Genomic DNA, 19,074 nt, shown 5'->3' with positions numbered 1-19,074 from the left:
GTAATTTATAAACTAAAAAAAAAGCGTTTAAAGGAGAAACTTCTACAATATGAAAAAAAAGATTCAAAAATTCTTGTAACGTTGAATTAAGCCAATTTTAATTTTTTTTCAATACATGGTAACATTAATGTTGCACGTCACACACGTCATTAATTTCATTTCACATCATATCCAATCCATATCTGAAGTGTATAATGATCGCGGTGGTCTCGCTAATTTTTTCATACGTTTTTATTTAAAGTGGTGAAGTGAGTGAATTAGTGCCTACACAATCATATTATTGACAATTACATATTTAAATATATAATAGCAAAAATGTTTAGCTGGCTCAAGAAAGAGGGAGAAAAATCAGAAAGTATCGACAATGTCGTCGAAGGGCTTAAAAGAATTTATAAGACTAAACTCCTGCCTCTCGAACTACATTATCAGTTTCACGACTTCCATTCGCCGCAGTTGGAGGAGCCCGACTTCGATGCCAAGCCTATGATACTTTTGGTAGGACAATACTCGACCGGTAAAACGACCTTCATCAAATATCTTCTAGAAAGAGATTTTCCCGGGATCCGAATCGGTCCGGAGCCTACAACCGATCGGTTTATTGCAGTAATGTATGACGAAAAAGAAGGCGTAATACCAGGTAACGCACTCGTTGTCGACCCAAAGAAACAGTTCCGCCCTCTTAGTAAGTTCGGCAACGCCTTCCTAAATAGATTCCAATGTTCCACCGTTGCGTCCCCCGTACTCCGTGGTATCTCCATAGTGGATACCCCCGGCATTCTCTCAGGAGAGAAGCAGCGCGTCGACAGGGGCTACGACTTCACAGGCGTGCTTGAATGGTTCGCCGAGCGAGTGGACCGCATCATATTGTTGTTTGACGCTCACAAACTCGACATTTCTGATGAATTCAGACGAAGTATCGAAGCTTTAAGAGGTCACGATGACAAAATTCGTATAGTGCTAAACAAAGCTGACATGATTGACCACCAGCAGCTCATGCGGGTGTACGGCGCGCTCATGTGGTCGCTGGGCAAGGTGCTTCAGACGCCCGAAGTGGCTCGCGTCTATATCGGCTCATTCTGGGATCAGCCATTGCGATATGATGTCAACAGACGTCTATTTGAGGATGAAGAGCAAGATCTCTTTAGAGACATGCAGTCTCTTCCACGAAATGCTGCTTTACGTAAACTAAACGATCTGATTAAAAGGGCGCGCCTTGCCAAGGTTCATGCATACATTGTAAGCGAGTTGAGGAAAGAAATGCCCTCAATGTTTGGAAAAGATGGAAAGAAAAAGGAATTGATCAAGAACCTAGGCCAAGTATATGACCGCATCCAGAGGGAACAACAGATATCACCAGGTGATTTCCCTGATATTAAGAAGATGCAAGAGACTCTTGCTAATCATGATTTCACCAAGTTCCACCCGCTGAAGCCCAAGTTACTTGAAGTAGTGGACCACATGCTGGCAACGGACATTGCCCGGCTTATGGATATGATCCCACAGGAAGACATCAATGTTGTCACCGAGCCTCTCATTAGGGGTAAGTACTTAGATAATTACTGCTATTTCAGACAAATTGTTATCCATAAACAGGTCATCAAACTGTTGCCATTATATAGTTTCACTGACTTTTGCCTGCAATTTCATCTGCGTGAAAATGAAAACAAAAATCTTGTAATAAATCTATGGGTCCTATGTATAAGGGTCAAAGTAACAAATTAATGATTTTTACTTTTTTGTGTTAAACCTCTTAGTTCATTTAACAACACACACTAATCAAAATACACATTTACAGGTGAAAATGTTATTTTTTTACTGAAGTAAAAAGGCCTATGCAGCCTATTTTCCTATATGGTTGAAACTTTAAGAGTCTCTCCTGTAAAGTGGTCATGTTGTACATTGGCCCTTATTCATAAGAGCTTTCAAAATATAGTCTATACTGCTCAGTGATAGTTTAGCTTCCAAATAGGAAAAGAATTTTTGAAATTAGTCCAGCAGTTTAGAGATTATTTGTTTCATACAAAAATACGAATCTCTTTTTAATATTAGTATAGTTCACATCACTAATCTTAAATTTTATTTTGTTTTTAGCAGATTTTTTTTTTATCTAAGTTAATTCTACACCAACTTATTTAGACATGCAATTCGTTTTTTAATTTTAAATGTACATGATATATTCATATAAAGTGAATTGAAATCATTTAAACAAATTTAGGAAATAATTGATATTCTGTGTATGTTTCTTGAATTCTATAATCTGTCGTAATTACATAGCTACTAGATTTATTACATTAATAAAATTTCTTTATAAATTATTTTACTGGAGTGGTTGAGATATTGCCACTCCTTTTACACAAACACTCATATTATTAGAATATGTCATACACTAAAGCATTAAATTTGACATTGTGGCAAAACTAACATCATACACTTCAGTGTACTTTATGAGTTGATAATGTTAAGAAGTTATAGCGCTATCAGTAGATATTGACCTGAATAAATGTACTTATCAGATAGCAGGCGCGGAATTCGCCGGCTGTTACTATTAGCGCCGCCATTAGCGTAAAGAATTCTTTCAGCGCTGACTTCATGCTTACATACACATTATATCAGTTACTAATAAGGATGGGTATATTTGGTTTACACGTTTCCTTACTGTTGTATATCACGAGTATAGCGAAATAACTTTATATTAGTGTTGTAATGTGGGACTTAACTCATCTACATTACATTTATGACTCATTGTGTACTTGGGACACAGATAAATTTAGTTTGCTGATTGGATGACATTATATAAATGTACATTTTGTCATTTTTTATACCACCATGTACAGTTTACAAAATAGATTGTTTTTGGGTTATTATTTCATTAAATTATATACGCTATATGTGTATCTATAATGTTATTTTAAAGAGGAAAGATTTTTATTGTTTGTTTTTATTGAATAGGCTCCGAAATTACTGAACCTATTTGAAAAATTCTTTTACTGTTGAGAAGCTACATTATAGCTAGGTGACATAGGCTATATTTATTACTAGATTTGTTTTTAACTCCGCGTGGACGAGGTTACGGGCAACTGCTAGTCCATAATATTAGTTTCAGACAAGTGTTTCATAGGCATACTTGTAAAGTTAAAAGTTCGAAATCAACATACACCCGTTATGTCATGTGTCACGCCCTACATTAATTACAAATGTAATTTGTGATTCATAACATTTGCGACTTGAACTTTTGGTCTTTATGTTTATTACTTAATTACAAACCAAATAGATTGATATCGTAATGAGGCTAATATTAGAAATGATACAATAATATATCTGGTTTCATAAATTTTAAAAAATATTGAAAAGTTATACCCATAAATGGCGAATAAAAATTAAAAACAGAAGTGCAAAGCATTCACAACTTGGCATGATTTGCCATCATGTCTGAGCAATGAGCAGTGAGTCCGTAATGTCCTGAGCAGATTCCGGTGCGATGGCGAACGCTAATGACACGAACGGCTCACGTCGCAACTGTACCTAACGACCGATGTGGGCTGAGCCTCCGCATCCGGACCTCCGCTAACAGGACCGCTATCAGTGTTGTTGTTGTTGACGCCCATGACGACTTACAAACCGTTTCCCTTAACCTAGTCCTGACTCAGTGATATGTCCTTTGTGACTGTTTCATAATAATAGTTGTAACAGCTGATGTTTATTAAAGTTGCATGTCTTGACCTTGTCATCACTTTCTCTTATCTATATCTAGTTTAACAACGCACATTAAAATCTGTTTTATGTGCTTCGTTATAATATGTAAATATTGGAGTAGATCGCTTTCTTTTTACTACAAGTTGCCTGTAAATTGATAAGAAACTATCTTTGTTCGTTTTGTATTTCCGTTGAACATAATGATAGAGCTCAAAACCCGGTAACCGTAAACGCGCCGTGAGGCCGTGACTATTCGTTATTGTACAACGGAACGATATATGGGACAATTAAAAGTAACAACAGCGCGAGAGGAAGTGGTGCAAATGTGTGGGGGGGGGGGAGCGGTGCAGGCGAAAGTTGTGATTGTGGTGTTGACGCACAGTAATAGTTTGTTAAATATAGTTAACAATATAAATTTGACAATTATCACTGATAAACTAATAATTGATGAACCTTTTGTATTGATATCCATCATTAGTTCATATTATTGTTTGTTTTATAAAATAAAAGTTATATTGTCCTTGACATAGAACGCCCTCGTTAGTGAAATACGTTGCCGGATGCAAAATGTAGTCAAGTGAAATTAATATTATCGAGACATTTGGGCCTTCGGTTAGCGGACTGCGCTCGCGCCGCGCCGTTTCACGCCACGTCACAACGAGGACGACTACGCTGCGCCGCTCCAACTGCTGTTAGTTCTCCGTAATACTCATCATCCGTTTCGACAGGATCGTATCAAGAAATGTTTACCTTGTATATATTTGAATGTCATTCCATTAGAATCTCGTCGAAATTGATAGTGGAAATGGTTATTTACTTGTATAATCCTGGACTAGAATTCAATGTCACCAGCATTTATTATTCTATTCTTGTCGGCGTCGCATCGCGTCAGCGGTACGAGAGCTGTCAGTGGCTGTAATAACTGGGCTTGAGCCGGAACATCTCGGTTGTTGGTCGTCGGGAAGTAATGTCATGAGCTATCAGGCGTGCAATGTCTCGCACACGGCGAGGATGCGACGTCATTTTGATTGTTTTCCATAGACACAAATGCATGGTTTAAGTTTACTGTATGTGAACAGATAGTTGTGAATCCTCGCGAACATTCGCGACGTGTAGCGCCGCGCCGTCGACTTGCTTCTTATTTTTAAAAATATTACATTACGGTTTGCGGCCGCCGATGTGATGTCGGACAGATTCTATATATTTCTATATCTGTGACCACCGAGCTGGGTGGTGACTGATGACGTCACTGGAGTGTGGTCAAGAACTTTACACATTGTTATTGATGTAATATTTAATTAAAAGTGCTTCATCTTATTTAATGTTAATTGATTCGTTTGTCACTGGAGCATCGCATCATCGGTTAACAATCTTTCTGAAGAAATTAAATAATACATAATATAATTAGTTACCTCGAACTTCCTTTGTTCTGCTAGCCTTTATTCTTTTCGTGAGTCATATTGTCAAATAACTCTTCGATTTACGTGAAAATTATATCTTGTATTCAGAGTTTTAATGTGACTACAACTGATCGACATTACGTTATGACCTTGACTGTATAGTTAGTCAATTCATCATATCCCGGGCCCACCTGGTAGATATTCATATAGAAAAATGAAGCGATGAAATATAATAGTATGAAATAGTGAAATACTTGTCTCGATTGGTCATAAAAGCTAGGCTACAGTCGCAGTGTGCGCTGCTCCGCCTCACCTCACTTGATGATACTATTGTGTTTGCCACACGCCGCACAACGACACGCCACGACACGCCACGGCATGGCTCGGCATTGCACAACGCGCCGTAAGTTGTAGCGACCGAGATCACATCACTACATGCTAATTGATCCGTGCAACTTCCTCCAATTTACATATTACATAACTACATACAGGATCACACGTATTGGTATACAGAATTTCCGCGTCTGTAGCGAAGGCAATATAAGGACAGCCAACTTAAACAAAGATTTTTATAATAAACTAGCTGTCGCCCGCGACTCCGTCTGCGCGCAGTTAAAAAAAACTTAATAGGGGTATGAAAAATAGATGTTGGCCGATTCTCAGACCTACTCAATATGCTCACAAATTTTCATGAGAATCGGTCAAGCCGTTTCAGAGGAGTACGGGAACGAACATTGTGACACGAGAATTTTATATCGACGCTGGAAAGCATAAACGCTGTAACCCTTGAAATCGCGAATATGTTTTTCACACGTTAATAATTTCAACCACAGGTGGGCACAGTTAATCGAAAAGTTAACTTCGTTAATCGTTAATTCGTTAATTAAAAAACTAACTTCGTTAATCGTTAAAGCGTTAAATTCTCGAAAATTTAACGCAAGTTAAAGTTAATCGTTAACAGTTAACCACACCAAAATTATACATACTAATTTTACACTTATTGTGGCGACACTTGTTTAAAATAGTAATTTGACTATACATTCTATAACACATTAGTATTAGAGACAAGTATGAATGCATTATAGTACATTTCATTACGAGTGCGGAAAGCCTGTCATTGCAAAGAGTTCCGACAAATGTCTACAAGTTAACAGTTGGAACAAGTTGCAATGACAGTTTCGCACGTGTACTAAACAACTATTTTTGATACAGTTGCGAAAAAATGAAGCAATTTAATAGAATAATAAAAACACAATAAACTCAACTAACTAAAATGTTTGGAAAATGGCGCCAACCGTAAAAGAATACAGTTTTTTTTTGTTTTCTTTACCCATTCTGGGTAGGCAAAGGGAACTATGCCCAAACAGCCAAGTCTTCAGTAGATTATTTTTATTGATATGAAATGAAAATTAAATTTAATGAGATGAAATAAAATGAAACCTTACCAAATTCATTGAATTAAATCATTAAATTTGATATTGTAACAAATTAGTAGCTTCTTTTTAGAAATATTTGCATGAATCATAAAAACTTCAATGATTTTTTTTGTAAAAACTTCGTGGTTGGTTTTTCTTTTTAACAGACATTATTTTGACAGTTGGGAAAGAGAACGCACGAGTTTGGGAAAGCTAAAAAAGGACGAGTAAAAAAGTTTTTTAATACAGTTGCTCAAAAAGTGACGTATTGCAGGGACGAAGAGCGTTCGGAATGTGGGCTATTACATACCCGTGCTTTTATATACTCGCAATGAAATATAACTATTTCGAATCTTCTTTTAATTTTGTCCTGTTGGTCACTTTTTCCCAGACGCTCTGATGCATTACACTAGCACGCGATCTTCACATATATCAATTATCCACTCGTTCGTTCACCATTCGAGTCGCCGACAGTCGCCCAACATAGCCTTACGAACGTGGCGTGGCGCGTAATTTAAACAAAATGACAACACGTCTACAAGTTTCTAATTTAACGATTAACGGACTTTTATTAACGGAAGTTAACAAAAGCGTTAACACTTTTTGAAGTTAACTTAAAAGTTAATCCGTTAAGCAAAATGTTAACTTCGTTAATTAACGATTAACGGATTAACGAGTTAATGCCCAGCTCTGATTTCAACCATTATCAAACGATAATGATTTTATTATAGGTTAGCACAAACTACACAACATTGCTAAATACCGCATGCTTGTAGGCGTATCAGCTCACGAGTTATCATTTTTTGGCTCTCCTGTAAAGTTCATACTTTCGGGGTTACAGCGTTTACGCTTTCCAGCGTCTAATATATAAGACAAGTGGCTTGCCTAAGATACTTGGATTTCGTCTAATAGTGTAATGTACGTTTTTATTTTCTATTATCATTCACACGTAGGAAATATAAACAGTAGATAAAATGTGTTGGCAATAGGGGCGCGGTGGTGGCACATGAGTCAGTGGTGATGGTGAGGTAAGTGTGTGATAAGACGAGTGCTGCGGGCGCCCGTCTGCCCCATCGCTTGCCCGACACAGGCGCCGAGGCGTTTATGAACATCTATTTGTTAAATTAGTCACCTGTCTACTTAACAGTTTATAAGGTCTCAACAGCCAATTGTAGAAAATATCTGATAACTAGCCTCTAAAATTAAATGTTAAAAAAGCGAGATGTTGTTTTGAATGAATCGCCACCTTTGCAAGGAATGCTCTTGCCACGTTGCACGACTGTTGGCCGGCTTAACCTCAATATAATGCTTGCACTATGTTGTGCATTGCTGACGTGGTGACATGCAACGCTTCTCGCTATGCAGGTTAACATACTGCAGAGAACTCTAATAAAATATGTCATAAATTCACTTTAATAAGTATCGCTTGAAGTGCATTTTAGTGACACAAAAGATAAATACAGTACAGATAGCTCTAATCTCTCTTGAATCAGACGACGGAAATCAACCGGGAAAATAAATCGTTATACAATGGGCCTGTCTTTGTAACTCGAGCAATTACGAAAAGTTATTGATACATGCGGGCGTTCTTCCTTGGCCGTTAATGTTTTTAAATATCTCTGACTCTTATGTGTGCCGTTATTTTACTTACTTAAACTTTTTATATTACGTTTGACAAAGTGTAGCAACGGTTGCATTTTCAGGACCAGATATTTCTGACCACTTAGGAATTCATTATAAATGTAGTATGAGTAGAATTATGATGTTTGATTGTTGCGCTATCACAGCCCGTCTATCGGCGGTGTATCTCTTGCGTAATCACGTAGATAAGACACGTACTCCGTACTCCAGTGTTGTACTGCATAATGTCTACAGTTCGACAATTGTAAATCGACTCTTTATTATAAATACAATTATTGAATACATCATATTATTATTGTTGCTTTTCATATGACTTGTCATTGTGCGAGAACACACAGCACACACAGCACACACAGCACTGACCACTAATTGATGACGATGATTAATTTGAGGCGCGGACTCGTATCTGTAGCGCGCCTATTCCGGCTGCTCTGTGTATTTCCTATGACCGGAGCCGGAGCAGGAGCCAGGCTCTAATCTAATTAGTAACCTCTCTATATGGAATGCACGCATTTTCAATCTTCATTAATTTGGAGAAGAGCAAGTGTGAAATATATCCTGGCTTTAATTTTTATAATTAAAAAAAAAACTATGTCTTTTGAGCATGTGCATGGTTATCTCTCTATCAAAGACAATAATCTCTTAAACAATTTTGAACTTTATAAAATGTTTAGTGCTCGATCTTAATTCGTTTTCTCTGGATTTGAAATCTAGACGTAGGACGTCACGATTCACGCCCATAACTCGTGTTTCAAACTGTTATACTTATTATCCTGAAGATGAAGGAAGATGGTGTGCCTCTCCTCGTGGCTTCTATATTATGATTGGAAAATTTATCATTGACTAATGTTCCGTTTGATCCTTGTTTATATTTATAATACAATCGTTTAATATTCCAATGTGCAAACATTATTTTTATCACATGTAATATGATCAAAATGAAGTTCTCTCGACAACTGTACCTATCCATTTTTCACTACATGTAGAGTCTTTGTATTACTTTAACGTTACGAGAAAAAGGAAGTACCTATTGTTAAATGTGGCGTGTGCGCTGCTAATGCGGAAGTGTAGTCCGCGTACCTATCATCCGTTGAAGTCTCCAGCTTGCTAAATACAATTCAGGACAACCTAGATCAAATTGTTGTGACCATTAAATGTTAACATTATACCATTAATATGCGATCGCGTGCGCGAGCAATAGAAATTAATTTAGTCGCGAGCGGCGCCGGCGCGTGTCGCACATATCAAGGTTTAGAAACCTAAACTGTACTCCATGTTGTCTAAACGCATACTGCATTATACTCCATAAACATAAAAAAAATATTAAGATCCCCTAACTTTAATTTGTCTATGAATTTATTTAAATTTATTTATAAGTTGTATTTATATACAACTGTTTAGTGTCAACTGTTAATGTTTTATAACATACAATTACACAATAAATCCATCGAAGAATTTTTTGTATATATTACAAAGTGGCAAACGAGCATGCGGACACCAGAATTCATCGAAGTAGCAAAGCAACTGCTGCCCATAGATCAGACCATCAGCTCGGTAGGAAATTTCGATGTATGTCATAACGTATAAATGACAGTCAACCTTGACAAGGAGACCATGACCTATCCAAAGCGTTTCAAGTTTGCGTTAGCTCTGGAGATGGCTCAAAAGAACGGCCTGGTTAGGGGAGCGTTGCACGATTAGGCAACACTGGCACGTTTTGTGCCCGACACTTGTTCGTGCGGCGTGCAGCGGGAAGATGACGGGCGGCGGGACGGGGAGCAATGCTTTCGATTCGGTGCCGGATTGCTGACATACGCGCTGACATCACAGCGGATGTGGTCAGCAGCTCACAGGCCCCGCCGCTATTGTACCCGTGCGACTGTTCATTCATTGTTTATGACCTTAAAATATGACCTATTAAAGACCCGATATTATCCGTATATAAAGTCGATTGTTTCCTGTGGTCTGTGGATATATGGTCACATAGAGATCTAAGGTCAAAACTAGAAAAAGCTTATTAAATTTACTATTTTATATATTATTAACAAGTTATTTTGATGAAGCTGATATTTCAAAATTGTGTTCCTATGTATTTAAAACCAATGATTTCAGTCGTCCCACATCAAAATTGATATCAATTAAAAATGCACGTGTGCGGTGAACGCGCGCCGTTTGCCTCGTCGCTTTACCTCGGACTCGGGTTGTTGGTTCAGGAGGAGTTAGCGGGTCGCCACGACGCATACTTTCCAAATTAGAGCCGGTGACCGAGGAAATAATCGTTCGCCCACTGAATTTTAATTCTGGGAAATGTGAGGCGAGCGGGGAAAGTGCGGCGGTGAGTCAGGTCCGATAGCGCACCCGCGACGTTAGCGAAGCTGAAATTGAAATCGGCGAAAAGCGTTGCTTTTATTATCAGTCAAGATACCTACGTGACATGAGCCCGTTCCCTGTATGCTGTATTGTACTCATTACTACAATATGTCATAACTCGTAAAACTGCATCGCTCGTGGACGTGTTGCAATCAGCAAGGAGCGTTGACTCGGTCGTGCGTTATGATATTACATATTATAGTAGAGAGTAATGCAAGTGTTGTTGGTCTGCTGTGTGCGTTCGCGGCGGTCACCAGCGTGCCCCGCACCGCACGCCCCGCCCCACCTGCGTTGCTGAGCCCATGATACATCAGTGATCCATAAAATTTATGTTGTTTATAATTATAGCTAATGTTCTCTGTAAGGTCGCGACGTGAGACATTATTTACTAAACATACAGCGTCAGCGCCCGTGCAAGAACTAACTATTGATTTGAAATACATTTTATACTTGTTTTTGACGATTTTACTTTAAAATAACTATTATAAAGACTAATAAAGGCTCTGACCACCCAGCAAGAGACTTACGAGAGGATAGCATAGCATCACACATTTATAATGTAACGTACTGATTTCTTTATCAGGCACATACCGTAATAAAACGTCCGCTTTATGCGCTCGTCTGACCCGAATCGTTCACAAACTGTTAACCCACCCAAATATTATCTATTGTATTCAAATTTTACACAAACACCCGAATTAGGTTCACAGCTTCTTTGCCGATAACCACGAAACCTATGAAGCTTATGTTATCTGCTTACCAAAAAACCATGCGCACATAATTAAAAAACATATTCAAATATTAAAATTAATTTCTAAAAATGCACCTAAATAGGTACATTTTGGACGCTTAATAAAATGTCGGCAACAGATATGGATGTGTGAAGTTGATGTTATCATTTCATTAAATCTTATCAGTTTGTCAGAACGTGATATTGTTTCAATAATCATTTTTATATTAGGTATTCAATTTTAGTGCGACATATATAAGCATTGCTAAGAAATGTCATATTTGCAAATGTACGTATGTTTGTGTGTCAGAGTGTTAGTACAATGCGAACATGCGCGCATACGCATCGCGGCCCACAACACTACGTATGGTAACGCCACGCGTCTAGGAAGCTACTCGTATATAACAAACTATTAAGATTTACGTATAGATATAGTAGAATAATTTAGAAAGCAGATCCTACTGCAGCGCTACTTAATCATTAAACACATCAATTTAAAGGTTACTTTATCGTATCTTTAAGTTATTTTCATCTGTAATAGGAGATCCTTAATGTTGTATAATAATAAGATGAAAGTGATGTTGTTGCGCCGCGCCATGTCATTGAGATGGGAGTTGTCCGCGATAATTAGCTGAACTTGTAGCACATGCTCATTAGCAACGCATTAGCGACATCTGCACAACTGCCGACTGCCTACAACATGTACCTTTGTATGTATGTATGATAGATGTAGGCATTGCTCTTGTGTACATGCAAGCAGCCGATGTGAAATGTAACTGGCATGACTGAATATAACTAGTGATTTACTTTCAGGGGTCTCGGTCTCGGGCCCGGGTGCATGGAGCTATGGAAGTAAGCAGCAATGTACTAACATCACAGCTTGTCGTGTCGCAGCACGGCACAGCACGGCGCCGCACAGTGCAGCGCAGTGCCGCTAGATCTCATACTAATGCGCTTTGATTGTGCCAAAGGTTCCTATAGTGGGCGCGCTATGTTTTATGTGTCACGGTCACGGTCGGTCATTTTCTCGCAGTCACTGTCCTACCTAGTGTGATTGAGGCTCGTCATTTTTGCGGTGCTCGTAGTGGTTCACAGGTCCTCCGAAGTATGTCTCATTGCCGATGATTTCATTAGAGTGTGGCAGCTGTCATGATACTATTTGGGGCTTGGGAAGGGAGCAATGGTGGTTGTATCGTTGTGTGTTTTACGTATGGGCTAGTCTAAGTTGGTTTTTGTTGTGTATTTCAATTCAAATTAATAAGTTACTGGGAGACAACAAATATTTTTTACATTTTAGAGTCGAAGGGAGCCATGATTTAAAAATTATTACTGGGAAGACGACGCGATGGTAAAACAGGGGAATGTGGAAATTAGTTATACAATAGTAGGAAGCTAAATAATTAGTAGTCCCCATTTGTGGTTGTAACATCATGGAGCTGCGGAGACGACTGTCTGTCGATGAGGGACCAGCCATACTGCTAGGAAACGAACACACGGTGATATAAGCAGCGGCGAAGGTGGAAATACACGGCAAGTTGTTATACAAGCCTCGGCGTGTTTCAGTTCAAACCCGTTACATTACTGTGTCATTACGAGACACATGTTGAGGCGCGACATAACTATATTATGTGTACCCACTCTTAGCTGGTTTGATTTATAATTTTATGTTATGAGATATAACTTAAATATAGGTAACTTAATTACTCCAGACATCAGGGAGATCTTGAATCTCAATTTAATTGCAATTGTCTATTGATTTTATCTTAGACAGTAAGTAACATTTCTTTGTTATTCTGTTGCAGCATAACTGTGAATTATCACACATATTATTGGGTGACTCATGGAGTATAATAGGATCCTGGCTTTGAATAATCGTGTGGCATTCTTTCCATTATTATCCCACCTAGGACACAATAGACAAAGCGGGCACAGGCTGGAATATGTGACGGCCGCTCAAGTGACTGCTATGTACTCATAATCACCGCACTCGTTACTTGTACATCATTATTTGATGATACCTGTACGCTGATCGATAATAGAAGGACATCAAGTTCTAATAGCTTATTTATAATCTACCTTTTGTAAAATAATTCTGTCTCTACCGATCGGTTCTGGGACCGGAGCACAATAATTGTTACGTCGACCCTGACATTTATTTACTTTTATTATTTATCTTATCATAACATTGAGTAATGTCGCAAGAACTAAAGTACTATATATTTTTTCTTATTCGCTTTAAATAATTATCGTATACCCTTAACCTCGACCGTGGCGTTGCAACGCATCATCGCCGACTAGTTTTTACACCTGAATCCGATCGCAAAGTTTACTTGAGATAATAATTAACGAGCAACTATAACGTAATAACGATCTTTTAAATATTTTAAATACCTTACCCGTTTCCATGTTAAAGATTCTTTTGTAGATTAGGTATACGTAATTTATCCTACAGCCGTGCGTATAGTGTCTCGGTCGAATTCTGGTGTGGGGCTAATATATGTCCACTGTGTGGTGGGCGGCTGCCTCGCGTCTTCCCGCACCGACCCCCACATCCCGCATTCCCGGCTCGGAACTCATTCATCTTAATATACAACGCCGAGATGACCTTTACACTTGAAATCGTTTTGAGGTAAAACAGTGCATCACATACAAAATAAATACATAGAATATTTTTTTACATAAGTACATGGTGGCCATATTTAACTAGTTTAAAATTTGTTTGTAGTTTGTTTTGTAAAATGTATCGCTGCTGTAATAAATCCGTGTCTCAAATGTGAAACTCATTGCAGATATTAACCTGTCTGATGACTACATCGAGGAAACAAAAAATAATTGACAACAATTTTATTGCGCAGAGAGAGGTTTACAAAATATCGTAAGGAGGACAAATTAATTCGATCAACGAATATATTGCGTTTGGTTCTAGAATGCACTCATACTAACACAATAACATATAAGTACACACACACACACACACACTCAGAGACTGCAGTCCACAAACATGTCGAGTACCTGCATAAGTAAGGAATTGCTACATATCACTTACTAAGCAAGTTACATTTAAAATGTAGACACGTTTAATTAAGTAGGTTTGACGTAATCACAAATTACATTGAATTTACTCAGTACGTCAAGGTACGGCTATCTAGTATACGACTTATCAATATAGTAAAGAGAAACAGAAAAATGACAATCGAGCTAAGATTCAATGTTGCCGAAACCACAAAGTCTAGTTAGTTAGTACTCGAATGTATTGCCCCCGATGTGTCCGGTGTGCCGTTCAACGTTAAAACAACTTGAAAGTACGTTTTATTTTTCGAGAGAATCTACCAGAAACGTATGACGTCGCAAACGTGAGAACATTCTATTTTCTCCATCGTCTCACAAACCACAAATTTGTTTCTTTAAGTAGTGTATAAAATGATTGAGCGTGATGTGTTTGAGAACACATGTGGGGTTCCCAGCTCTGTTATGAGAATAAGATCTGCTGAGAGCTGTGACTTGTCGCGCGGTTTCTCTAGGTGAATGTCGCACGCCACCGCGCTAATCGCACTCCCCCAGGCAGATCTCTGAGTTTCAGATTGGACTAGACATTTATGTGACCAATCTGAAGTAATATTAAACAATCCGAAGTTATATCATATAGCTATAGTCCGTCGTTCGCTCACCAACCCTCTCGGCCGTGTGTCCGCGGCACCACTTTCACTCGCGCGATCTAGATCGCCGGCCGCCACACCGCCGCAACACGCGCAGGAATCTCCTTTAAAATACGTTATTTTTTGTATTTACTCTCACATATTACACGATACGGTTAAAATTATGTAACACGGCGTAGTGTCACACGCGAGGGCGTTAGTGTCGCGTTGATTGCACGGGTTGCGTCGCTGTTTCCCACATATTGTCTTATGCCTTATGCCAGTCGAGCAATCAATGTAGGTAATGACAACAGACAATGACTGTTAAACTCCTAGTGCACTTTTAGTTAGTGCATTCAATTCCTCTTCCATATAAGTACATACTGCAATCATGTTTAACAGCAAAATGAACATTTTGTGTTTCCAAAGTTTAAATCTCGTCGTGTATTACAGGTAATCGGATCGTCCGATCAAATTTCCGCTCATCCATTTATATAATATAAGTATATAATATAACAAAGCGATGTACGTGCCCCGCGCCCCGTACCCCGTGTCCCGCCCCTTCGCTCCCGCAATGATACAAACATTGGCCTCGTCCGAGATGGCTGCCATTGTCCGCCGTTCCATCGCATTATTGTCACATCCAACAGTGGACTATATAAATGTCTTACTGAGAGTGATTGTAATAACTACACTAGTTGTTTGCAGCGGGGTCATTTGGTTGCTAATTTGGTACAAAGTTTGTTGTGTTGATGTAACATCACGACTACAACACTTCAAGCCCGGTGACTTGGCCAAGGTCATCGTGCTTATATTATTATGTTCAAGAGTCACTGCTGTATAGATTCAAACATGTACATAATAAATTTCAATTTGAAGTAATATCAGTCTATATATATATATAGTTAATGATTGATGTAATCAAATTGTGCAAGTCGGAAGTTTCGCGCCAGTGCGTCTGCGGCGGCGTCCGGCAACAACTGACAGTGAACCCCGCACCCCACACCCCACACCCCGCACCACTCGCCGCTGGGGCGCAACGTCCTCGTTTGCACAATTTGACACTATGTAACGATGTTGCACCAACTCATGTTCACAAAAACTTTTTATATTTCGGTCTAAAATATATATGTATAAAAATTCCCATAAAATCCTATCTGTAATATCATCCTATCTGTAGTACAGTGGTAGACGCCAGCAATCAGCAAAAAGCAAGCAGCAGCAATCAATAAAAAATGAATAGCTGCTGCGATTTTAATTGTAGCGTTCTCGTATTTAAAGAGTGAAAAGTCGTGACTTGCGCTCTTTTCCTAGACGATGTGACCGCCTCGTGACGTGAGCTGAAGTCGTCCGCTTCAGATTTCATACACCACTTATTTGCTGTCGGACTGATTTTGAATGTCATCGGAGAGATCATTTTAAACTTTTATCGACTTGTATATTTTGTATGATTTCCAGGCGGCGCGTTCGAAGGCGTGGAAGACCAGGTGTCACCGTTCGGCTACGGGCGCGGCGAGGGCGTGGACGCGGGCCACGGCGACCCCGAGTGGATCTGCAGCAAGGAGAAACCGCATTATGACCAGATCTTCCACTCGCTCAACCCCATCGACGGCAAAGTCACCGGCGCGGGTACGCACGCTCTCTCTCTATCCCCCCACTCGCACGCACTGGCCCACCTGCACCCGCACGACGCGGCGCTGCGGGCGCTGCTCGTCTCCACGCGCAGCTGCTCCCAACTGGCGGATCTCTGCAGCGCACTGGCGGACAAAAATGAACAGAACGATCACTTCGATAAGGTCGTGCAAGTCTTGAGCGTCACCACGCAAAATTGCAACATCTTATCGCAGTTCTTGTACCGAGACCCCTCCGGCTGCGACGCCGGCGAAATGTCCTCCGCCGTGTCCATTCACACACTCAACGAAACATTAGCTTCGGAACACGAAGATAGGGTAGACGAAAAAGAGAGCGACGACGATTCCGAGGAGGAAACGCCGGACGACAGCCGCAGCGACGAGACTGCGGTGTCGCCGGCGGCGCCGCGAGCGCTTGGCGTTTGCGATGGAATCTCGCTCATGATAAAAATTATTTTTCTGATCATTTTAAACGTAATCATGGTGGCGGTTACGGCGGAGCTGGTGTTTCTGTGCGCGGTGTACGTTGCCACCGGCGAGCTATTCCTGGAGCTGCGCGTGCCCCGCGCCTCGCACGCGCACTCCCTCTATGACATGGCGAAGACGGCCGTCTTCGGCGCCCAGGAGGAGGTCGTGCAAATTCGATCCGTTTTCCAACTCTTTAACCGCCAAAATATTTTGTATATTTTGAAATTGCTGACGCAGCTTCTGCGCTAAACGTGACCGGTGAAGGGCTCTCTAGTGTAGCTTTTATTGTCGAGCTTCTCCGTCAATGCTTCCATTGCATTGTTGTTACATTTGCGGAGAGTTGATAAAACGGAGACAGCAAGATTTGTCCGTAGACAGTTGATTTAATTTTGAAATATGTTTGAAACTATCCTCATCCTATCCTAGTTTCATCGTTCTGTTCATTTTTTACGTATGATGCTCCCTTATTATGTATATTCGCTTAACTACTACGAAATATGGTATTTCTTTCTGGCGATGCGTCGCGTCGGCGTCGTGTCGTTTGGGCCTTAATAACAGATAACGGTAACTTTTCGACAGCGGCGAAGACGGAGATGGTGAAGTCGAAGCTGCCCAACTCTGTCCTCGGCAAGATCTGGAAGCTGTCGGACATCGACAAGGACGGTTTCCTGGACGAGGACGAGTTTGCTCTCGCCATGCACCTCATCCAGGTCAAGATCGACGGCCACGACCTGCCCGCCGAGCTGCCGCCCCACCTCGTGCCGCCCTCCAAGCGCAACTAGCGCCGCTCGCCCGACACGCCACGCGCCAGCGCCGCTTTTCTGTGTAACTGAGAGTGCGGCGCTCGTCTATGAACTCAAGTTTAATTGTTAAATCGATTAAAATTCCTTTTTTTTAGCGCGGATCAGATTTGCGGAACATATTTAATGTTAATTTTATTTGTTTATCAAAGATTCTATAATTTAAGACGCGAAAGCTGCACCCCGCGTAGCGCTCCCCCGCGCTCCCCCGCGCCCCGCCAACTACACCTGCCGCCCGACTGTGCAATAATATTACATAATTTAAAAAAATGTTTTACTATTGACTAATAGTAAACGCACAATTGTATAAGTTTTATGATTCGTGAAAAAGAAATATCATATTTATATTAAGGTATGTGTGAGGTCGGCGCCGCGCTGCTGCAGACCATCTGCTGCTAACATGTTGTGATTGTGAGCGCTCGCACGCGGCCAATACAGGACATTACTGATACCACATTATAAAGTAGTCAATGGTGGCTAAATGCAGATAATCGCATCTACTTGTTTTTTATTTGATCAAAATATGTCGCCCATTTATTTATTTGTAAGTGTGGGGTTCGACTGCAGTGATAGTTGTTGACTCATGTTGCAATCCTGTGTAAGTGGGGTTGAGGGCGCTAGTGGCGTTATCTCCCGCGCGGGCAATACTTAGCTTTACGATTAATTTATTCCAAGAGTTTAAACGTTTGGTGCTCGCAGAGTTTTGATTATATTCGATGTAAATTTTTAGAGATGAGTGTTTACTTTTAAGTACATTATCATATTTTGCAATTAATATTGTTTGTTACATAAATTTATTTATTAAATACTTAAGTTGTATCGCGGATTCTAATACGCTACGTTTTATTCGTACAGAAATTGTTCCTATTAGAAAAAATTGGCTTCGCTTCGTATTCTAGACAAGCCTCGGCAGTCTGTGGCGAGCTCTGCAATACTTTCCTTCATTCTAATATTTAACTCACCACATTGTGCTGCATTTATCGCAGTAGTCCGCATCGTTCAGTGCCTTTCCGCAATTTACAACAAGTGTCTGGCTCCTGTGTAAATACCTTATTTTGTATGTGTTACAAGTTTTGGAACATGTCGTCGTCGCGACATTTTTACATTTGCTACTGTGTACATAAAATATGTAAATGTATTTATCATAAATTATACAGAGAGTGTAATAAATAGGTAAGAAAACTCGCTGTTTTATTTCTGCTTCACCTTCAATGTTCGCGAGCTAAGCGGACCACTTATCCTTCTCTAAGAAACATGCAAACATTAAACTATATAGACCGAAAGATTTCTG

The 19,074-nt window shown here is 39.9% G+C and overlaps 1 protein-coding gene across 2 annotated transcripts; it reads left to right on the top strand.

Moving 5' to 3' along the window:
- Positions 1–146: 146 nt before the first annotated feature.
- Positions 147–18,171, top strand: LOC106715543 (EH domain-containing protein 1). Of its 2 annotated transcripts, XM_014508841.2 has the most exons (4): positions 147–1,540; positions 12,063–12,101; positions 16,343–16,513; positions 17,563–18,171. In XM_014508841.2, the coding sequence occupies exons 1-4, from the start codon at positions 316–318 to the stop codon at positions 17,763–17,765; spliced, it is 1,638 nt and encodes a 545-aa protein (XP_014364327.1). In that variant the 5' UTR covers positions 147–315; the 3' UTR covers positions 17,766–18,171. The 2 variants fall into 2 exon arrangements, with proteins under 2 accessions (XP_014364327.1, XP_014364328.1); XM_014508842.2 differs by lacking the exon at positions 12,063–12,101 and having other exon boundaries at positions 148–1,540.
- Positions 18,172–19,074: the final 903 nt, after the last annotated feature.

This window comes from Papilio machaon, chromosome 18 (genome assembly GCF_912999745.1).
Source record: "Papilio machaon chromosome 18, ilPapMach1.1, whole genome shotgun sequence".
Lineage (NCBI taxonomy): Eukaryota > Metazoa > Arthropoda > Insecta > Lepidoptera > Papilionidae > Papilio > Papilio machaon.
Note: the sequence above shows the minus strand (reverse complement) of the source record. Positions and strands in the feature narration are given on the sequence as shown.